General features: G+C 36.1%; 1 protein-coding gene across 2 annotated transcripts in view; it reads right to left on the bottom strand.

The window, feature by feature from the left end:
• RELN (reelin) overlaps positions 1 to 20,591 on the bottom strand; it is a 560,642-nt gene that overhangs the window by 320,848 nt on the left and 219,203 nt on the right. For both annotated transcript variants that reach the window (XM_036762107.1, XM_036762108.1), the window contains exons 5-6: positions 5,405 to 5,437; positions 805 to 883 (exon numbers count right to left, since the gene is read on the bottom strand). In XM_036762107.1, coding sequence (XP_036618002.1) covers positions 805 to 883; positions 5,405 to 5,437 — 112 coding nt within the window. The remainder of the gene's footprint in view (positions 1 to 804; positions 884 to 5,404; positions 5,438 to 20,591) is intronic.

Genomic DNA, 20,591 nt, shown 5'->3' with positions numbered 1-20,591 from the left:
AATCCTACGATAATATCTGTATTAATGGACTATGAAAGAAAATATCAAGTTTCCAAGAGAATTACAGAATCCTGACTGAATCTTTTTTCAATGAGAATTTTTCAACTTATTAAAAAAATTCTTTCAGAAGACAATAATAGAGTAAAATGACATTGTTAAATTCTATTGATTTTTAACTTCTGTTTAAGTTTACCCCCTTAGTTGCCTATTGGATATCTTAAACTAGTTGTATTGTAGATAAATTAAACAAGTAACCTAAAACCGAACTCATTATTTTTCTCCCCCAGTCCTCCCTTCTTCCTAATTTCCCTGTTAATGGCAAAGGCAGCTAAGTGGTACAATGCCTAAAAATGACAGTCTTGGAATCAGAAAGGCCTGAGTTAAAATCCTGCCCTTCTTCTTAGCAGTCTGATGCCTAAGAGCAAGTCACTTAACCCCTCTCAGCCTCTGTTTCTTCATCTGCAAAATAAGGAATAATACTAACAGGACCTACCTTGCAGGGTTCTTGTGAGGATTAGATGAGAATATTTTAAAGCACTACGTGAATACTAGCTATGACAATGATTATCCCAGTTGGGTTTCCATCACATATTTTAGAGATATCAAGGTAGAAAACACCACACTATCTATGTTAGCTCTATAGCTTTCATAGCTCTCGCTGATTCCGAACAGGAATTGGATTTTGAACAGATACTTTTAAAAGTACATGCATCACAGGTATATTCGTTGAACTGAATTAAAAGAGTCTTCAATATCTTTCTCAATGGGAAACAAAACACATCGAATCACAATTGTGCAACTTACCATATATTTGGATTCAGTTCCAGCTGGTGGTATGAGTCAAAGTCGTCTCGCAAGATAACACTGTCACTATGTATTTCAGCTAAAACAGAAATAAATAGAGTGGTATTGAAAGTTGTTATGCTACATCGATCTACTTTGCTAAGCAGAACTGACAGTGTGTTGTTGCCATTGCTAAAATTAAATGTGTTTCTTAATTGCAAGTAAAAGGACATGTGTAACAATATAAATAATAATATGTTAATTTCCTGCCATCACTAAGCCCAGAGTTCCCAGAACACAGATGTCTCTCTGATTCTGTCAGTCCAGATGTATTTAACTAAGACTTTGGGGGAAACTTACAATGAAAAAAACAAACAAGTTAAAAAAATCACCTTCCAAATTACTATCTCACAGAAGTCAAGGGTAGGAAGAACTCAATGTTACTGGATCCCTCGCAGCTCTTATCTAACCCTTGGCAACACTAGCAGTTCCAGGAGTGCACACCAGGAGGCACTCATTCTCAAAGCTGTCTAAAGGAAGTCTTAATCCTCCAACTGTCCATTTTCAACTAAAATCATATCTATACCTGGGAAGAGACTCAGAGACTATACAACTCAGAGGTTGTATAGTCCGATCCTTCATTTTACAGACGAGCAACCAGGCCCAAATGATTTGCTCAAAGTTAGACAAGTAGTAATCACCAGAAGTAACATAAGAACCCAGATCCTCAGATTCCTGAGCTAATGTTCTTTCTGATGCAACATTCTGCTTCTATTATCCACCTCTAAAGCTCCTTTTATTTTCTTCCTTATACTCTATGATTCATTAATTTCTTGTTATTAAGATGGCTCAAAATGTATGATTTCTTGCAAGGTAAAACATTATTGATATTTTCCTTTGAGTCGACAGGAGAAAATTAATTATAGGAAAAAATACACACATAAATATTAAAAATATGTGTTATATATGTATGTGTGCATATATGCATATATATATATATATGCATATATGTGTGTACACACTTCTGCCCCCCCGTGAATTCATCTGTAATTCCTGGTGAAAATAAGTCCCACTACGTAAGATAAAGAAAAGTCACACTGATTTCAACTATCATTAACTTTTACATGTTATTTCTGTGTTGCAGGGGATTTTTCCATTTTGGATCTCATTAAATATCACTATAACTTATTATATAGCCAAATACCTAAGCTCTGATAAAAAGGTTCTGTAGGTCACTAGCAGTATAGCATAGATATACATATGATTTTCATATGAGTAATCTATTTTGGTTTATCATTCCTTACAGTTCTCCACCTTTGCTCGCAGATCCAAACCAAAAAGGAAAATTGACTTATTAATATAGCTTATTTTTTCTTTTGAACTCAGAGGAATATGACGTATAGATGTATGCATACACAAACATACATATATAAAGACATACTGTGTATGTACATAAACACATACATCTAGGTACACATGTCTATATGCATTACATATATGGGTGTGTATATATATTGCACATGTATGTATGTGTACGTGTGTTGTTCATTTTTCAGTCATATCTGATTTTTCATGACCCCGTTTGGGATTTTCTTGGCAAAGATACTAGAGTGGTTTGACATTTCTTTCTCCAGCTGCTTTTATAGATAAGGAAACTAGGTTTAAGGTTAAGTGGGTCAAATGTCAGGGTTAAGTGACTTGCCGAGGGTCACACAGCTAGTAAGTGTCTAAGACCAGATTTGAACTCATAAAGGTGAGTCTTCCTGACTCTGGATCTGGAGCTTTATCCACTGCGTGATCTCTCTCTCTCTCTCCCCACACACACACACAAACACACACACACACGCACACACACACACACATATATATGTATTTATGAGTCTATGGGTGTATGTATGTATATATGTATATGTGTGAATTAGTATATGTATAACATGTATATATGTGTATATTTATATATACATATGTACATATACATACACACATAGATGCACACATTTTTCCTCCCAAGCTCTGCCCTTAATACAAAATACTAGCTCTGTGTGGAGAGTCACTTCACCTCTCAGTACACCAGACAATTCTCTAAAACTCCACATTACAGAAATGGGGCTTTGTAATTGGTTTGGGGAGCTTTTTCACTTGGGACTCCTCCATAACAAGGAAGTCACAGGTCCAGTGGCTTTTTTTTAAATAAAAAGAGACAGCAGGTCCGGTCTGGACACACACTATTCAATGAAATGTAGGAAACTCCTTTGTGGAGGACCCCCTCCACCAGTGCAGGTCAGCGGCTCATCTGAGATCTATCTCAGACAGAACACATGACTTCCCCGTGATCACACAGCCAGCATGTCTCAGAGGGAAACGCTTAAAGCCAGGCCTTCTTGACTTCAACACCATCCCTCCATCCATGCTCACATGTGTATTCACAATTAAAAAAAATGACTCATTTAAAAATTACCTCATTTATTTCATTTATGGTGATTTGTGAGCCCAAGTCTTTGTTAAACAAAACTTCTTTAGTTACTTTGAATTAAAACAATAGAAAAATAAATTTTTCATCTTTTATATACTCTAAAATGATTTCTTATTAACAAATAACTCTCAATAATAATAATAAAGTCACTAGGAATTTAGAATTATTATTGAATACCAGAAGGCATAGTTTAAACTCATTGGGCAATATTTTCATATTTAATACACTGTGGAGATGCTTTTTAAAACACTCTTTGCTTTTACTCTAGGCATTTCAGCAAGTTAACATATAATGAAGTAAATGGCAACTAGTGAATCAGCCTGTATTGAGATGAATGCTTGGAGGTACAGGAACAGGTAGAATGGGAATTTGCACTGGCAGCAAATAAAGATTTATTTTGCACGTGGGAATGGATTAATCATGTCTCTCAGCAATAAGATAAGTTGAATGAAGTACCCGGTCTTCAACTCTCTCAAATATCCAACCTAGCAAAGCCAAGGCTGGGCCTCTCAGGGTCACCATATTTCTCTTGTTGCCAAAAAGCAGGGATTCCAAGCATCTAAGTTTGTCTGCCAAATTAAAGAAGCCCCAAAGCTATAGCATACATAAAAGTAGGGCTTCCAGAGGCAGATTTTCCAAAAAGAAAAAAATAAATTAATTGGACTTAAAGGTTCAAAGCAAAAGCCTAAAAGGCAAATAACTGACCCATGTGAAAAGTCCCATAGTGGTAACTACCTAAGGAGATGCAAACCCATTAGGACTACAGTTTTCATCTCTGAAGTAGGATAGTGTAGGAAGCTATTCAGAAAACAACTACCACTAAATCACATTTTTAGCTCATGATGAATGCCTGTTATTTTGCAAAATTCAGTGGTTAATGCTTAAGCTGTTATTTTTCCCTTTGTTAAAAAGGGCAAAGTGTCCATGTTGGTACTAAAGGATTGTGATAAAAATGAAATGATTTAATTGTTTAACAAGGCACCTCTAAGAGGACCTTACACATTGTTTCACCTTCTCCTTCAAAGAAATAGCCATATTGATTCTTCTGTTAAGAATTCATTTCTTAAGATATACAGGTAATGGGGTATAGAAATCTATCTTGCCCCACAGGAAAAATAGAAGGGAAGGGGATAAGAGAAGGAGGGGGTGTGATAGAATGGAGGGCAGATTGGGGGAGGGGGTGGTCAGAATGCAGGCTGTCTTGAGGGGAGGGAAGGGGAAAGATGGGGAGACAGTTTGGAACTCAAAATCTTCTGGAAGTGAATGTTGAAAACTAAAAATAAATTAAGATAACAAAAAAAGAAAAAATTTAAATCATCAATAAAAAAGAATTCATTTCTTTTTTGAATATATCTCTGCACCATGGCAAACCCTATTTAATTTCATGTTTAGACATTGAGGTAAGCACTGGTGAAAGCTGTCCATTGTGTTCCCCCATTCCAGGGCACACCTGGAATCAAAACATGACATGAATTTTTGTTGTTCAGTCATTTCAGTCGTGTCCAACTCTTCATGACCCTATTTGGGGTTTTCTTGGCAAATATACTGGAATGGTTTGCCACTTCCTTCTCCACCTTATTTTACAGATAAGAAAACTGAGGCAAACAGGGTTAAGTGACTCACTCAGGGTTACACATTGGGTAAGTAAGTGTCTGAGGTCACATTTGAACTTGAGTCTTCCTGACTCCAGGTCTGGAGCTTTAACCACTGTATCATCTGGCTGCATACCTCCAAATTAATGCATCTTATAAATCTCCAGGGCTGCTTCTTACTTCAAAGGTTTCTAAAGATTTCTGAGACTGGATAGACACCTACTTTATCAAGGATGACCAGATAACCTCTGGTAGATTCTCTATTTAAAGAGAACCTGGGCAGGAGCTCTATTTGAGTAAAGAGTTAAGGAAGAGAAAATCAAGTGTCACACTGTACCTTCTAATTGGGACAGGCTGTCTAGTCAGGAGGCAAGGCTCACCACACATAGAACAAGATAACACAATACACAACCAACAATGGGACTGTACAAGACAGGCAGAGTGCTATAGGAATTCAGAGAAGAGAGAGTGTAGAAAGAATGCCAAAAGTTAGAGATGGATCTTGCAGAATAAAATATGTAATAAAGTTCATGGTACTTAGCTCTTAAATACTTACCAAGATGTGGATGCAGAGTGGCTTCTGTTGGAGCTGAAACAAGAAAAAGTAAGAAAAATAAAGTTAAAGATGTTTAGCAAAAGAAAAGTTTAATTTTATATTAAGCATAAAGATAACTAAACAACCTAGGCTGGTTGTTACTAATAAATAAATTCTCAGGAACTTTTAAAGAAAATTTAAGTGAAAGTGATAAAGTACCCTAAAATATTTACACATATGATTTTGTATTTTATTTATTTTATCTAACAGTATATGGTTATAATAACATACATTCTTGATATGAAATGGTTCACCAAAACAAATCCATATTTGGTCAGATAAAAATCTTCTGATACACAAGCTTCATATATTAAATACATCAGTATACAATACTATATAATGTACTAAAATCCTTAATTAACATATTACACAACACATTTGGTAGTCTTATCCTTGAAAGCTGGTGCTGTAAATGGGTTCTCCTTTATTTACAGGGTAAATAGTGAAATAAATTATTAATAGCTACCCAAGGGGGATGAAACTACAAAGATGAGAAATTAAAATGAGTGAAATAAATACAGAAAGACTGGTGGCAAGTATCCCATAGAAACAGTTCCTCATCTCTAGGTTTATGAGTATAGGTAAGTAAATAAAATATTTACAGAATCATCACTGCACACCTTTTGTTTTTGATAAATGTGGTGATTCAGACACTAGTTGCATCTCTAATTTCTAGTAGGATTTTCCCATTGATCTTTCCTTTCTCAGAATTCCCACAGTACCTTAGTATCTGTTTATTCCTTTCAAATCTCAATCAATAAACATTTATTAATATAATTCTATGTGCCAGGGACTGGAAACACAAAAGACATTCCACCTCAAGAAGTTCATATTCTACTGGAAGGATATGACATGCCTACAGATAAGTAAATACAAATTTGGAGAAGGGAGAGACATAGGATTGTGATTTGAAGCTGAGAATTCCTGATAAGGAAAGACCTTCATTGGTGAAGGTTAGCACCTATTTTGCAATTTACAATCTTTGCATTATCTTTCCCTTATGGCTTGAATTCATTCTTCTACCTCTTAGAATCCCATTTTCCTCAAAATCCATCTCAAGAACCACTCTCTCCCAGGAGAATATTGTACACAGCAACTGCCACATTGTGCAGTGACTAACTTTGATAGTCTTAGCTCTTCTTAGCAATACAATGATCTAAGACAATTCCAAAAGACTCTTGATGGATAATGCCATCCACACCCAGAGAAAGAACTATGGAGTCTGAATGCAGATCAAAGGATACTATTTTCTTTTTTTGTTGTTGTTTTTTCTTTCTCGTGGTTTTTCCCCTTGGTTCTGATTCTTCTTTACAACACGACTAATGTGAAGATATGTTTAATATGATTGTACATGTATAAACTATATCAGATTGCATGCCATCTTGGGGAGGGGAGGGAGGTGAAAAATTTAGAACTCAAAATTTTATAACAGTGAATGTTGAAAACTAAAAAGAAATAAATTTTTTATAAAAGAACCACTTTCTCTACGAAATCTTTTTGATCATACCAGCTGCTAGTGCCTCCCCTTCCAAATTATCTTGTGTATATATATATATATATATATATATAATATTTATGTTATATACAAAATTTCTCCAATAGAATGTTTATTTTTAACAATTTTATTAACAAAAATCTATTTTCTCCACACAAAAAGGGAAACAAAACACTCATAACAAATATGCATAGTCAAGAAAAAATTAATTCTTGCATTGCCCACATCCAAAAAAATATGTCTCCTACTATACCCTGAATTCATCGTGTCTCTGTTAGGAGGTGGGTCACATTTTTCATCACTTCCTGAAAAGAATGTAGCTTTGTGAAGGCAGAGACTGTTTCATTACTGTCCTTGTATTTCCACAGTGCCTAGCATTGTCTCAGGCACATAATAGGCATGTAATAAATGCTGGGTGAATGGGAGAATGTTGGTGCTCTATATAAAATAGGGAAATGAGGAGGAAGGTTTGGAGGGAAAAAAGACAATGAATTCAGTTTTAGACATGTTGACTTTGAGATGTCTATGAGACATTGAGGTGGAGATATCTAATATACCATTGGAGATGAAGATCCATAGGTGAGGAGAGATGATAGCTGTAGGTGTAGATGTGGGCTACAGATGATAGTTGAATCTATAGGAACTGATTAGATCACAAAGGGTAAAATATAGAAGGAGAACAGAAAAGGGCCATGAAGAGAATCACAAAAGAGCAGTGCCACAAAAAGCCAGGGAAGAGAGAGGAAGCAAAGGGAGGGGCTGGACAGCTGTGTCTAAAGAGACATCAGGATGGATGAGACTGGAAAAGAAGCTGTTGGGATTAGCAACAGAAACACTAGTAACCCTGCAGACTGTAGTCACAAGCATCAGATATTACTTGAGAAACTAGAGAAGCTCAGCAGAAAAAAAACAAAAAAAAAAAAACAAAAAAACCCAAAACTGTTCCTGCCCTCCGGGAATTTCTACTTTATTAAGGAGGAGCAATTTGTACTCAGATAAGAAAATACAAAATTATGCAAAATGAATACAAAGTATTTGGGAGTGGGCACTAATAAATGGAGGGATCAGAAAAGGGGCTCCTATAGTAGGTGATTATATGAACCTGAGCAGAGGTAAGGATTCCAAGAGTCAGAGATGCACATTTCAGGTGGAACTAAGCTTGATTCAAATATTGGCTACACATGAAATTTTCACATTATTAAATTGCTGATAGACCACGCAATGACTCAAGGATCAGGCTTACATTTTCCTATCAAACACACAAAGTAAAAAGGATTTTTAAAAAAGCACAATGCAATTGGGGATTGCATGAAACAATGAATCCTTGGTTTTAGAAAGTACTCTAAAGTTTGTTTTGAAAAGTATGTGGCAACAACGGTTATTCTTCATGCAGCTGTACTATTCTCAGAAGGATTTACAAATTATCACAAGATATCCTTTTTTTAAAAAGGAGCCTGTCATAGATTTTTTTTCTGAAAAGGTCATTTCAGAAGGTAATTTAGTAGGGAAAGAACAAAGATACAGATTATTAAGTGAAGCAGATATGAAAAGACCAAACACAAATGGTTAGTGTCCAAAAGACCTAGAGCAAATAAGGTGAAAGAGGGAATGCAATTACAAAATCAAAATTTTCCAGAGCAGGATATGTCTTTTTCTGATCTCTTTAAAAGAGGTTTCACGGTCATTAGTTTAAATGTAAGGTCAAAGGAATGTGGGAATTATTAGTCATTGATAGGTGTAAACGAAGCAAAAAAATTAAGCTGCATGTTAAATTTAAAAAAAAATCAGTTCTTATCAAAAACCCCCAAAAGGAATATCTCTTTTTACTAAATAGTTCTTGACAGCCCATTAGTAAATACCATTTTATAGTATACTATAAAATGATACTACAAACACTATCTATAAAAACACCTTCTATTCCTAGTCTACTATGTGTAACTTAATCTAATCCTTATTGCAGTAAGAATGGCAGTAACTGGAAGCAGTATGTTATACCTGAAAAGGCAATAGAGTTTGAGACAAGAGAATCCAGGTTAACATCCTAGCTCTGCTACTTACTACCTCTGTGACCCTGGGCAAGATATTTCCCTTCTCTGGGCCTCAGTTTCTTTATCTGCAAAATGAAGAGGTTGTACTCAATGATGTCTAGGGTCACCTCCAGCTCTTAAATCTATGATCCTGTGATCCCTCCCTTTAAGATCCAAACTTAGAATAGGATTCAGACTGCTTTCAAATAACTAACTTAGCTCTTTTTGTTTTTGTAATGACGACTTGCATTTGTGGAAGAATTCCTTTCCTCCAGGATCTCAAGATGCAAATCAATCATCTTTTAGATTCTAAGTCGTGGGGTGGAAAAACGGTGGCTCTGTTTAGAAGATAGGGGAAGAAAAGTCTACAAAGCTTGTGGTTCCACAGCAGTTTGCTTCTATTACACCATTTGGATACTAGAGGTTGCAATTTTGTTTTTTGTAGCTTTCACTAGTCAATCCCCTGGGGAACTGTGCAAATACTACTACTATGAAGAATAGTATATTGTTTTATACCTTTTTTTTCCTGAGGGGTTAAATCATGCACAAATTTTAAAGTAAATCATATGGATGAAATTCTTCCTATTTTCAACTTGCATACAAGGGCAAAACCGTGTGCTGAAAGTGGAACAAAGCTTAATTGATTTAAATACATACAAAAGAAAACCTACAAGGAAGCAAAGAAAAGATGGACAGCTCTCAACACAAAGTGTAGTAATTAATACATAGCCTTCCTTGAAATGGAAATTTATTGCTACATATTTTGAATCCTCTCATGTTCTGCTATGCACATGACATGTTTTTTCTTTTCTTATTTTATAATTAAGTTTTAATATATAAGTTTATAATGTTTCTTTTTCTTTTATTATGTATTTGTTTTAATAAAAACTTAAAAATATGTGTGTGTCTCTATCTCCCCTCTCAGAAGGTAGCATATAGGCACCTCAAAGGAGCTATGACAACCTGTCTAAAGATCAACAAAAAACAGAATCATTCCTAGTCGTACGGAAGACTATAAATGAGTTTTTCTTTGAACTGACTTATCGTAAAGAAAACTTTACTTTATATAGATATGTATTTTATAATATTATTGCTAAATTTCAGCAAACTGGTCACCAATAAAAAGGATGTAGGTCTCTACCAAAACAAAACCAAGAGGGGAGTTATAACAACTAATTGATTCTCAGATCAAATAAGAAGCAGTTAACCAGCTTTGTGTTAATATTGCTAATTCCTTTCCCAGGGTCAGCCTTGGAGTAAGTATAATATGTCTAATAACAGGCAAATCTTACAAATAAAGGTATCATATTGAAAGAGCTATAGCTTCCAAATTTCTATAGTATTCAAAGACCCAAGGTATTTTTGCCTCAGGTATCCCTTTGCCTAATTTGTAATTCAAATGTATTAAACTTCCTGAGCTAAATATGACAAATTAGACACGGTCTGTGAAGTTACCATTTAATGAGCTATGAACCTAGACTTTCATCTCCCCAGGAATAATTCCTTTATTACTTTTTTTGTATTTTATTGCAATACAGCACAGTTTGACCTTCAAGTATGATAATTAAGCCTCCAAAATGTTATAAATTTAGAGTAGAAATAGTTTTCAATGTGTTCAAGAATATACTTATGATTAGTATGAAAGATTGCTTAATATTTAAAACAAGTTAAATTATAGACAGGGCCATGGATTAAGGTTGGGATGAGTTTTTTTGCCACCCTTGATTCTTGTCACTTAATGTAATTATCATTTCTCATAGTTTAAAATGGGTGGAATTAAAGTAAAACCAAAATAAATCTTTAGAATGTATGATTAGTGTGCAGTGAAGCACTGATTCCCCTTCCTAAGATGCTGCCTGGACCTTTGGGAGTTTTAAGAAGACAGGACCTGGTGCTGAGGGCAGGAGTAAGGGAGGAGGAGCAGCAGCTGTAGCACAGTCCGAAGCCCATGCAACATATGGCCAGCAAGTAACTGTCAGAGCAGCGAGGGAAAGCCGTTCAGATAAGCACGCCCCTGCTGGTGATTGAGTTGGCTGCCCCTAGGGTAGAAAAAGGCTCTCCTTATGGGATAAGGTGTCTTCTACCCTTGACCTTCCGATCACACTCCTGAAAGCCAGACCAGAAACCCAAGTTATGGAAAGTGTGGCAAAATTTGCAGCTTAACTATACTTGATAGAAAACTGCAAAATAAATTTGAATTTAATTCACTAATATTTAATGGGAGCCTTCTATGAGTAAACCACTATACTGGGAAATTTAATTGGATCTTGCCCTCAAGGAATTTATGATCTCCTGCATTTACCTCCTTTCTTTTCTTCCCTAGTAATCAACTCTGGCTCTTCTTTCCTGCCCCCTCCCTTATTTTCATTCTGCTTTCTCCCTGCCCCCATATAATCCCCATTTAGGACTAAGTTTCACCCCAAAGTCTAACTCCCTTGACTAATCATGGTAAGAAGACGCCAATGGAGAACAAACCTAAGGAGGTTCTACATAGGGGAAAGGTTGCAAAGATGGCCTCAAAACGGATTGTTTACATGTTGTTCAAAGACCAGCCTAAGCAAATGTGATTGGGCTCATCACAAGAAGGGCAGCCACCAGGTGAAGAACAGGGGCCTGGGGAACACAGAAACTTGTGAAAGGGATAAAAAGCACAAAATGGCTCTCAGGCTTGTGGGTTCCTTTGGCTTTCACAAAGACAGTGAAGCGTTGAAAAAGAACTGGAGGAAGTTAAGCATTATACAGTTCTTAGTCCACAAATATTAACTTAATCTGAGTATTCTTAAAGCCCTCCTGGCTTAGTATGTAGAGAGGCAGCCTTGGAATCAGTTATACATAGATCAGGACCAAGAAATGTAAAAGGCCAAAAGCTTGGGAACTGGGCCCAGAACTGAGTAAAAGGAAGAGACAGAGCTGGATCACTCTGGGCACTGACCAAGTGATTTCAGTGATCCCAAACTGCTTACTTCCTCAAAAGCCTATGTCTTTAACGCCAGTATTTTCCAAGTGATACTCCATGGTTGCGCAGAAGAATAAATATTTACAAATAAAACAAAAGGCAAATAGGTGGACCTAAGTAGATGGCAGCGTGTTTCCATTGATGACTTTTAAGTGAGTAAAGGCAAAAAGAGCACTGCCAAGGACACATGTGACCAGAAAAGAAGGTTGGCTGCTCATTCAATGAGAATGAGACTAAGGCTTGCATTAACCCCAAGATATTTAAAGATCTACTCAAGGGTGTGTGTGTCGGGGGAGGGGGACAGTGAACACACAGTAAATGTTGTTAATAATGATGAATATTAGCTAACACAATTCTGGACAATCAATATGTAAATATCCAATAATTATTAAACTGAAATAAATTGTTCTCCCTTGTATTTTCAAGAAGTTTGTTTTTATAAAGCAGAACAAAGCTATGATTTTTATGTCTTTATAATATTTATGCAGCCCCTTGTAACTGCATACAAATGAATTTACATTTAATCCCTCAGAATATCGGAAAATCAAGCAAATATAGTAATAGCTATGGAGACCCTCTTACTTAGTATTTCAAAGAAATTAATGTTAAACTTTTCTCTCATATAAATCTCAGGGTTTTGACTGTTAGACTACATAAAACTGTCGAGGTAAAATGTATGTAGTCTTTGGAACTGAAGATTGTCTAATTATATGTTAAATCACCTCCGGATAAATAACAACGACCCACATGCCATCTTTGGTCCACTGGGGACACTTAGATAAGTGCCTAGTTCACTAGCAGTCAATAATAGCGTCTTCCACATTAGTTATTGCCCGATCTTACTTTTTAGTCACATAAGTTGATTTGAATGAAACCTCTCACTTTCTATGTACTATGCCAAACTGGATTATTCTCTATTGTCCATTCTCATAGCATCTTTACCCAAACCTTTCTATTATCGATTTTTACTAAAATCCATTCTGATGCCTGCCTCCTTTTCTTTGAAGAATTCTGTACTTTCCCCCAGCTGAAAGTGACCTCTACTTTCTTGAATTTTTATTAGTGCTGTCCCACCTCCCTTTTCCATTTCACCCATTTCTGATACTATAGAAAACTTTTCTCGTTTTCTGTGGCATACAATGGGGTGACAGGATGTTTTTGCTTTAGATATTCCTTACCCCATCCCTTTCCGAAATCTTTTACACCTGGAACTTGCTATGCTGAAAATTTCTCATACTCCTTGTAATATTGCCAAGTCGTATCTCCTTTCCTGTGACACCAGGAATGGGAAATCAATCCACATTCCCGAGAAAAACTCTCATCCCATCTCTCCAAATAAAAGTCAATAACCTTCTTTTGCATCATGATGAAGTGGCCCTATTGTGTGAGACTGGACCCAGGCACTCTTGATCAAGTTAAGAGGAGCCTTTCAAACAATCACAGACCCCTTTACTCCTTTTGCCCAAGCCTGAAGATGATCTAATTCAAGGCCCAGTGGGACCTCTCCATTGGCTGAGTCACACCATACCCTCAAAGTCCAAGTTGTACCTTTGCCTATCTGTTGCTGATAACCCCAATATATCCTTTGCCTTGAATTTCTCCTCCTGTGCTACCTTCTTCATCTCCCTCTCTGGGCCTCTCAACTTTGATATTATGCCTTTCCTTGTAAGAGTTATATAAGCTTTTGAGGACTGTTTCATTTTTGTCTTTTTAACTCTAGCATCCTAGACATAGGATATTTAATAAAGGTTAAGATGAATTTGTTGTACTGAATTAAAATACACACTATTATTCACTACATCACTGTCTGTCTTACGAAAACTTTAATTTTCACAAACCCCCTGCAATGGACTGAACAATTCTCTTCACTAAATCACAGCTATTTGTGTACAGGTCTCATCCCCTCTATTTGATAGCAAGCACCTTGAAGAGAAGAGTTTGTGTCTTATTACATTTTTGTAACTCTGAGAGATGGCTAGGTGGTGCAGTGGAATTAGGAAGCCCGGGGAGCCTGGGCCTGGAATTAGGAAGACCTGAGTTCAAATCTAGCCTCTGACGCTTGTTAGATGTGTGGCCCTGGGCAAGTCACTTAAACTCCGTCTGCTTCAGTTTCCCCAACTGTCAAATGGGAATAATAATAATAGCACCTAATTGTCATGGTTGTTAGAGGGATATCTGTAATATATATGTTGTGCTTAGCACAATACCTGGCACTTAATAGTAGGTACTTAATAAAGACTTATTCCCTTTCCTTTCTTTATTCCTTCCAGAATCCCCAGAGAGTACATGCTGTAGAAGTGAATTCTCCTGATTCATTACTCTCTCCTCTCTTTCTGAAGTAGTAAACATTGAAAAATTAAGAAAAAGACCTCTTTTATTAGCTTTATCCATTTAAAAAATTTCATGGGTGGTTTTGGGGGCAGCTAGGTGGTGCAGTGAGTAGAGCACTGGCCTTGGAGACAGGAGGACCTGAGTTCAGATCTGGTCTCAGACACTTGACACATTCACTAGCTGTGTGACCTTGGGCAAGTCACTTAACCCCAACTGCCCTGCCATCTCCCCCCCTGCAAAAAAATAATAAAAAAATAAAAAAAAATTTCATGGGATATTGAGTAACTATGGTGTGTGAATTAAACAACTAAAGCAGGCACAGTAAAATCCATTTCTGACAAATTGAGGGAAGATGAATCTGATTTTGGAACAAGTATGAGCTGCCCTAGGAATGTTCAAGGGAATGTAGTCATAGAAGTTACTGGCTAACCAAATCATTCCAAACAAAGATTATACCAAATTTCTTTGGCAAAAGTAATTACATTTAATTCACATTATGTAAATGGTGCTTTTAGTGTGTTGGAATTACAAAGTTTAAAAGTTCCCCACTCCTCTCTTTTTGACATTGCCAATTTGTCTATCAAGTCCTTTTCTCATAGTTACTATGAGAGTAAACTTTAGCTTTCCCTCTTCAAAGGATAACAAAATCCAAAACAGTTAGCTGTCAGTGAGGTTCATACATCATATATCACGCCATGATCCAAAGAACTTTAACTGGTATACACAGTCTCCAATTCTCAAGCCTTTTGCTCATTATTGTGATGGTGACTTAGGGCAAAGCCAAAGAGTTTAGTTTAGCTTACAGGCAGAAGTCAACATTTTCCATAAATGAGTTGGCTACCACTCTTGCTTCTCTTTCTATCCACTTTCACTCACCCAACAACAGAAGATTCTAGAGCCATTTGCAAATGATAAGCAGCCCTTGAGGGCTCTGCAGGACACTATGGCTGTGAGGCCATGGTGCCCACCATCTGGCCTCGTGAAGCCATCTATATGTGTGGTTGTGACATGTGCCAAGAAGCTCACACACAAAAGCTAGGTCTATACATGCCATTTATTATCTTCCTTGGACTATGTAGGATTTAGAAAACTGTGGCTGTCATACTAATAGATGAGTCACTCTGAACTTCAGTTTCCTCACCTGGAAAATGAACATGTTGGACAAGAGTTCTCTGGGGTCCGTTTAGGATTTAAAATTCTATGATTCTATCATAGAAAAGTAGTGAGAAGCTGTAACATCATTAGTCTATCTCAACATATGTCTTACTACAAACATTTTCAACAGCACAGTTTTTACTGCAAACACATTTTTAAGGACACTGGCTTTATATGGTTCCAACTCTTCCTACTGTGCTTTTTTGGTTATCTATTATAAATAGTGCAATCATTCTGTAAATACGACACATTTTCTTCAAGTCCCTTTGAATTTTCCATTCTAATCTGACTCAGTATAGTATCCTTTGTCTTGAATATTTCATGAAAAGCCTATTGATAAAGGATATGTCACAAAACCTCACCTTTTCTGCCTTCACAATTACAGAATTTGTTCAGTGTTCATTTCTTTCCTTTTTTTCCATGAGTATGTGAATCAAAGACTTACATATCTATTTTTCAGTGAAAATACATCATAGGGATTGTTTCTAGAAAACTGGACTGGGAATCTGAAAAAGCAGGAGGCTGGGGCTTATATCATTATAGATATTTAATATGTATACATAGAAATATTTACAATGGAAAGTTTTTAGACCATTATCTTTCTGGGTGATGTTGTACAAGTTGTAAACCTCTGGTGCTTTGACATAAACACCATGTAAACAACATTCTGTTTGGAGTCCCTACTCTGCTAGAGAGAGATCTGTTTATTTTGCCTTGCAAAATAAAGATCCTTTCTAAACCATTTGCTTGTGGATCCAGAATTCCAACTTGAGCCACTAATCTTGGACCCTTTTAGATGAATATGGTATAATGGAAAGACTTTGAGTCCAGAGACCTAGGTTTAAATATAGACTCACACTCAAATACATGAGGTGAAATCTCTGAGCCTCAGTTTACTCATCTATGAAATGAGGATATGTACACTACCTAGCTCAGAGAGTCATCCTTAACATCTCCCTATAAAATATAAATTATGATTATTTCCTAGTTATGGAAAAGTACAATTCGTGAAGCTTACATATCTTATAAGAATACTCAGAGGAGTTGTTAGAATTTACCAAAAAAAACCCACAAACAACTCCAAGTTGCTTTAAGTTTTTTCAGAATTTGTCATTTTCTTTGCCTAAAAGACATCTCGCAGCTTTGAAATAGTATTTTCCACTTTTGACAAACAGCCATAGTCTTAGTCTCCTTCGACCTCTCTCCTAAATGAGAACCAGTTTTTCAAATGTAAATATCTCTGTATAGATACATCAGGTATCTATAATTATGTCTACCAGGGTTATCTTTTCTTTTCTAAGAAATCATTTGCGGGGCCATCTCCAGTTGTTCTGATCTCTATCTGGCCACGGTTCCCAGACAGCTCTGGAGGAGAAAAGTAAGGCTGGTAACTTTGCATAGCCCTCCCGCACTTGAATACAATTCACTTGCAAGTCATGGCATCACCTTCCTGATATCATGGTCCTCTTTGAGAACGAAAGACAAACAAGAAGAAGTCATTTACCATCTACCTTTCTATCCAAGGGATAAAGGATTACAAGTTCTTTTTGTCAAATTGGCCTCTTGTATTTTTAAAAATTGATTTCCTTTCTTTTGTGTCCTCTCTGTAAAGGTGAGACTTTTAAATTAGTAACTGTCTTCAATCCTCACAATTTCTGGGGGACCTTCTTCCCTTGTCATCTCTCTTGCCCAGTCCATCTGAGGCTTAGGTAGGTGGAGGAAACCAGCGACCCTGGGAGGGGGGAGAGGAGGGAAGGCCCTTCCTACCTTGTATCTTTTCCCAGCCTAGTCAGGCTCTGTGATTGATCACATGACATGAATGAGAAGGGAATCCCTAATTCTATTTCTCAATGAGATGAGGAATCATCAGGTCTTATCACCTGTCTTGCTACTGCCTCCTAAAGTCCTTCAGGCCTTACCATGAACCCTAATCTCTCCAGACCCCTGGGCAAGGTCATCTGACCTGTTGATGCAGTCTAAACACCCCTGGGCTTTGCCATCTACCCTGCTTCTGAACCTTTGGAACTTCTAGACCCCAATCTCTGTCCAAGAGCTAAACTTTCTTAATCAGAATGTGAGTCCGTCGAAAGCAAGGACTTTCACTTTTTCTGTTTGTATCCTCAGGGATTAACAAAGTGCTCAGCACATAGTAAATGCTTAATAAAATAATTTTCATTGATTAATTCATTCATACAAGTTATCCCTATTCTATACCAGAGGTTTCAACACATGATGAGTTACTTAAAGCCCACAATACTCCCAAGAGCAGGCTAAACCAGATTAAAATGTAATTTGGAAATGTTTAACAAAATAAAACATAGATAATATTACATTTTCAAAATAAATCAATGTATGGCCCATAAACACCTTTATGCATGATTTAGTGGCTCTAATTTTTATTTGACTCTGACCTGTCTTATAACATAGCAAACTATTATAACCTAAAAGGATTATACTACTCCATTTGAAAATAATATTGAATACCTTAGTAAAATTACTTAGGACTATTATAAAAAGTCATGCTTATCTTAAAATATAGCATCATATTCTTATTATACGGAATTCCTGAATTCAAGAAAGTATTATTCCCTTTAATACAAAATTATTTCTTCATCTTGGCTGGAGCACGATTGGAATCACATCTACCAGGTACCACCACAAATCTGAGTAGTGCATAACTGCTGATTCTGGTCTACATTGTCTTCATAATAATGTGTTTGTCACATGCTACCTTGCTTATTAGATCATCACAATGTAAACTATATTAGCAGGAAATACCTCAGTAAGGGAAATTTTTTCTTATTGGTCAAAACTTTTTTCCCTTCATTGCTTTTTCTGATATCCCCCCCAAAGGATCATAGATCACTGATTTAGAGCTAGAAGAGACCCTTGCAGGCCATCAAGTCTATATTCCTTCCCATTTTATAGGTAAAGGAAACAGAGGCACAGAAAAGCTACTTGTCCAGTGTCACAGACTAGTAAGTATCCAGGGGATGATTTGAACCGACATCCTTCTGACTCCAAGTCCAGTGACCTATCAATTATGCTGTGTTAATTTTAAAGTAATCCCAACTTCAACATTACTTATACAATAGAACAGGCTCCTAAATTCAAGCCACTAGAAAAATCCACTAATGTATGTGACCCTAATCCCAAAGCCCATTGGTATAGGACTCTCTCCTTATTGGTGGAGATGAATGTCCTGTTTTCAGTGAGTGGAGGGGCAAAAAGCCAAGAAAGGAGATCTCTTCTGTAACCTTGGAGTCAGTGCTTCAAGTGTGAAGTCCCTTTCTGGGCACATTTGGCCTCTAGATTTCAAAGGGAAGTTGGACTGGGCCCACCCCACTTCAGGTCATTGAAAGAAAAGACTCAGGACAGGGCATTAATCTCCATTAATAAGGAGAGCATCCCATACCAACGACCATTGAGACTGGGGTTACATATACAATAAATCCTTGTGCCCTGATCCTTCATTCAACTCAAACTATAAACAAACTCTGCCTCCTAAAATTTTTCAAAGAATTTTGCCTGACTCCCCTTGACCTTCCATAGTTCCTTGTATATAAGTGTCTCTCTCAGGGAATAAAATCTTTGTGAGGTGGGTTTAGGTTGTATTTAACTCTGTATCTCCTGTGACAGTCCTTGTAATTAATTGGTATGGGAATATTGGTGTTTATATAGTCAATATGGAAAGTTAGACTTGGAGCAAAAAGATACCTGGATTTAAATTCCAGTGCTTATTGTGCTTAAGTGGATGTAGGACCCTAGACAAGTTATTTAAATTAGTTATGCTTTAATAATCTATGTAAAATCAGAATACCATTTGAATTGTTTTGCAGAGTTATTATGGGTGTAGCACTTCATAAACTGAAAAGTGCTTTTTGGAGGTGAAGTTATTATTATTAGAACTGAATCAAACCTTTCTTCAGATGCCTAACAGTCTCTGAAGCTGATGTATCACTGATTTTTAATAATTTAGAAAATTTTTCATATTAAAGATAATTTTATATTCTGTTAGAATATATTGAGACCATCTTAAAAGCAATCTAACATTGCTTTATTACAAATAACAGAAGAAAACAGTAAAAGAGCATTGCTAAAAACATTATATTCATGAAATATGAACAGAATTTTAAGATTCTAGAGTTACACACACACACAGATATCTATAAGAATATGGTAAATACATTAGAGATAACTACCAAGTTTTACTGCTCTGACACAAAAATATTTATTTTTGCATTTATTGCTTTCACTATTCAATTTTGCTTTCTTTATCCCATGGAAAATAATATGAATTTATTCATTGTATTTTTTAACCCAAATTTTATTTCCTATAAGAGGGAGAGAATAATTAAACAGAAGGTTTTCAATGGCTAATGATATTTTCCTTTCCCTTTGCCACCACAATAAGTCCAAGCACTGGGTTGTGCATATAATATATTGCAAAATTTTAAATATTTTTGGTCATTCTAAATCATAAATCAAATCACTAGATGGCCATTGAAAATATAATTACTTATAAAGATGGTCCAGTTGGGATGCTTTAGGAGTAGGTGGCTATGTACAACTCTAAATTGAAGTGCATCCTAAAAGTTTCTCTGGCATTCAATGTTTCTTTTTAAGATGTGTATGTGTTCATATGTCTATGTGCATATTTGATATCACAATCAAGGCAGCTGTCAACTGTACACTTATTACAGACTCATGGTGCATTGCCACATTTATATAGAAATTAGGGAACTATTACCCATTAAACGTATTAGAACATAATTAAGATAGCATGGATGAAACAACCCTAGCAATGATAACTACAAGTAAATGTATAATGATCAATTTTAACAAATTATAAAGCTATGATGGAATTTGATTGGTAAATTAAAAGTGAACTACGTCTTGCTATGATAAAAAGTTTGTTAAAATTCTCATTTCCAACATAACTTTATCAGAAGTATATTGTGTCTTTTCCATTATGAATGATTATTTCTTTTTTTGTGTTATGATCTGCATATTTAACATTTTTGTAGTATGAGTTTCTTAGACATCTATGAAATTATCAAAACAAATTCCTCACGTGTCAGATGACATTAGGAAAAGCGTTTCACTTAAGTTTTCACTTAAGTATATGCACATATACTGGGTGTTCCTAAAGTCTGGACACATAGGCAAAAATGCATATTTTCA

This window comes from Trichosurus vulpecula, chromosome 5, assembly GCF_011100635.1.
Source record: "Trichosurus vulpecula isolate mTriVul1 chromosome 5, mTriVul1.pri, whole genome shotgun sequence".
Lineage (NCBI taxonomy): Eukaryota > Metazoa > Chordata > Mammalia > Diprotodontia > Phalangeridae > Trichosurus > Trichosurus vulpecula.
Note: the sequence above shows the minus strand (reverse complement) of the source record. Positions and strands in the feature narration are given on the sequence as shown.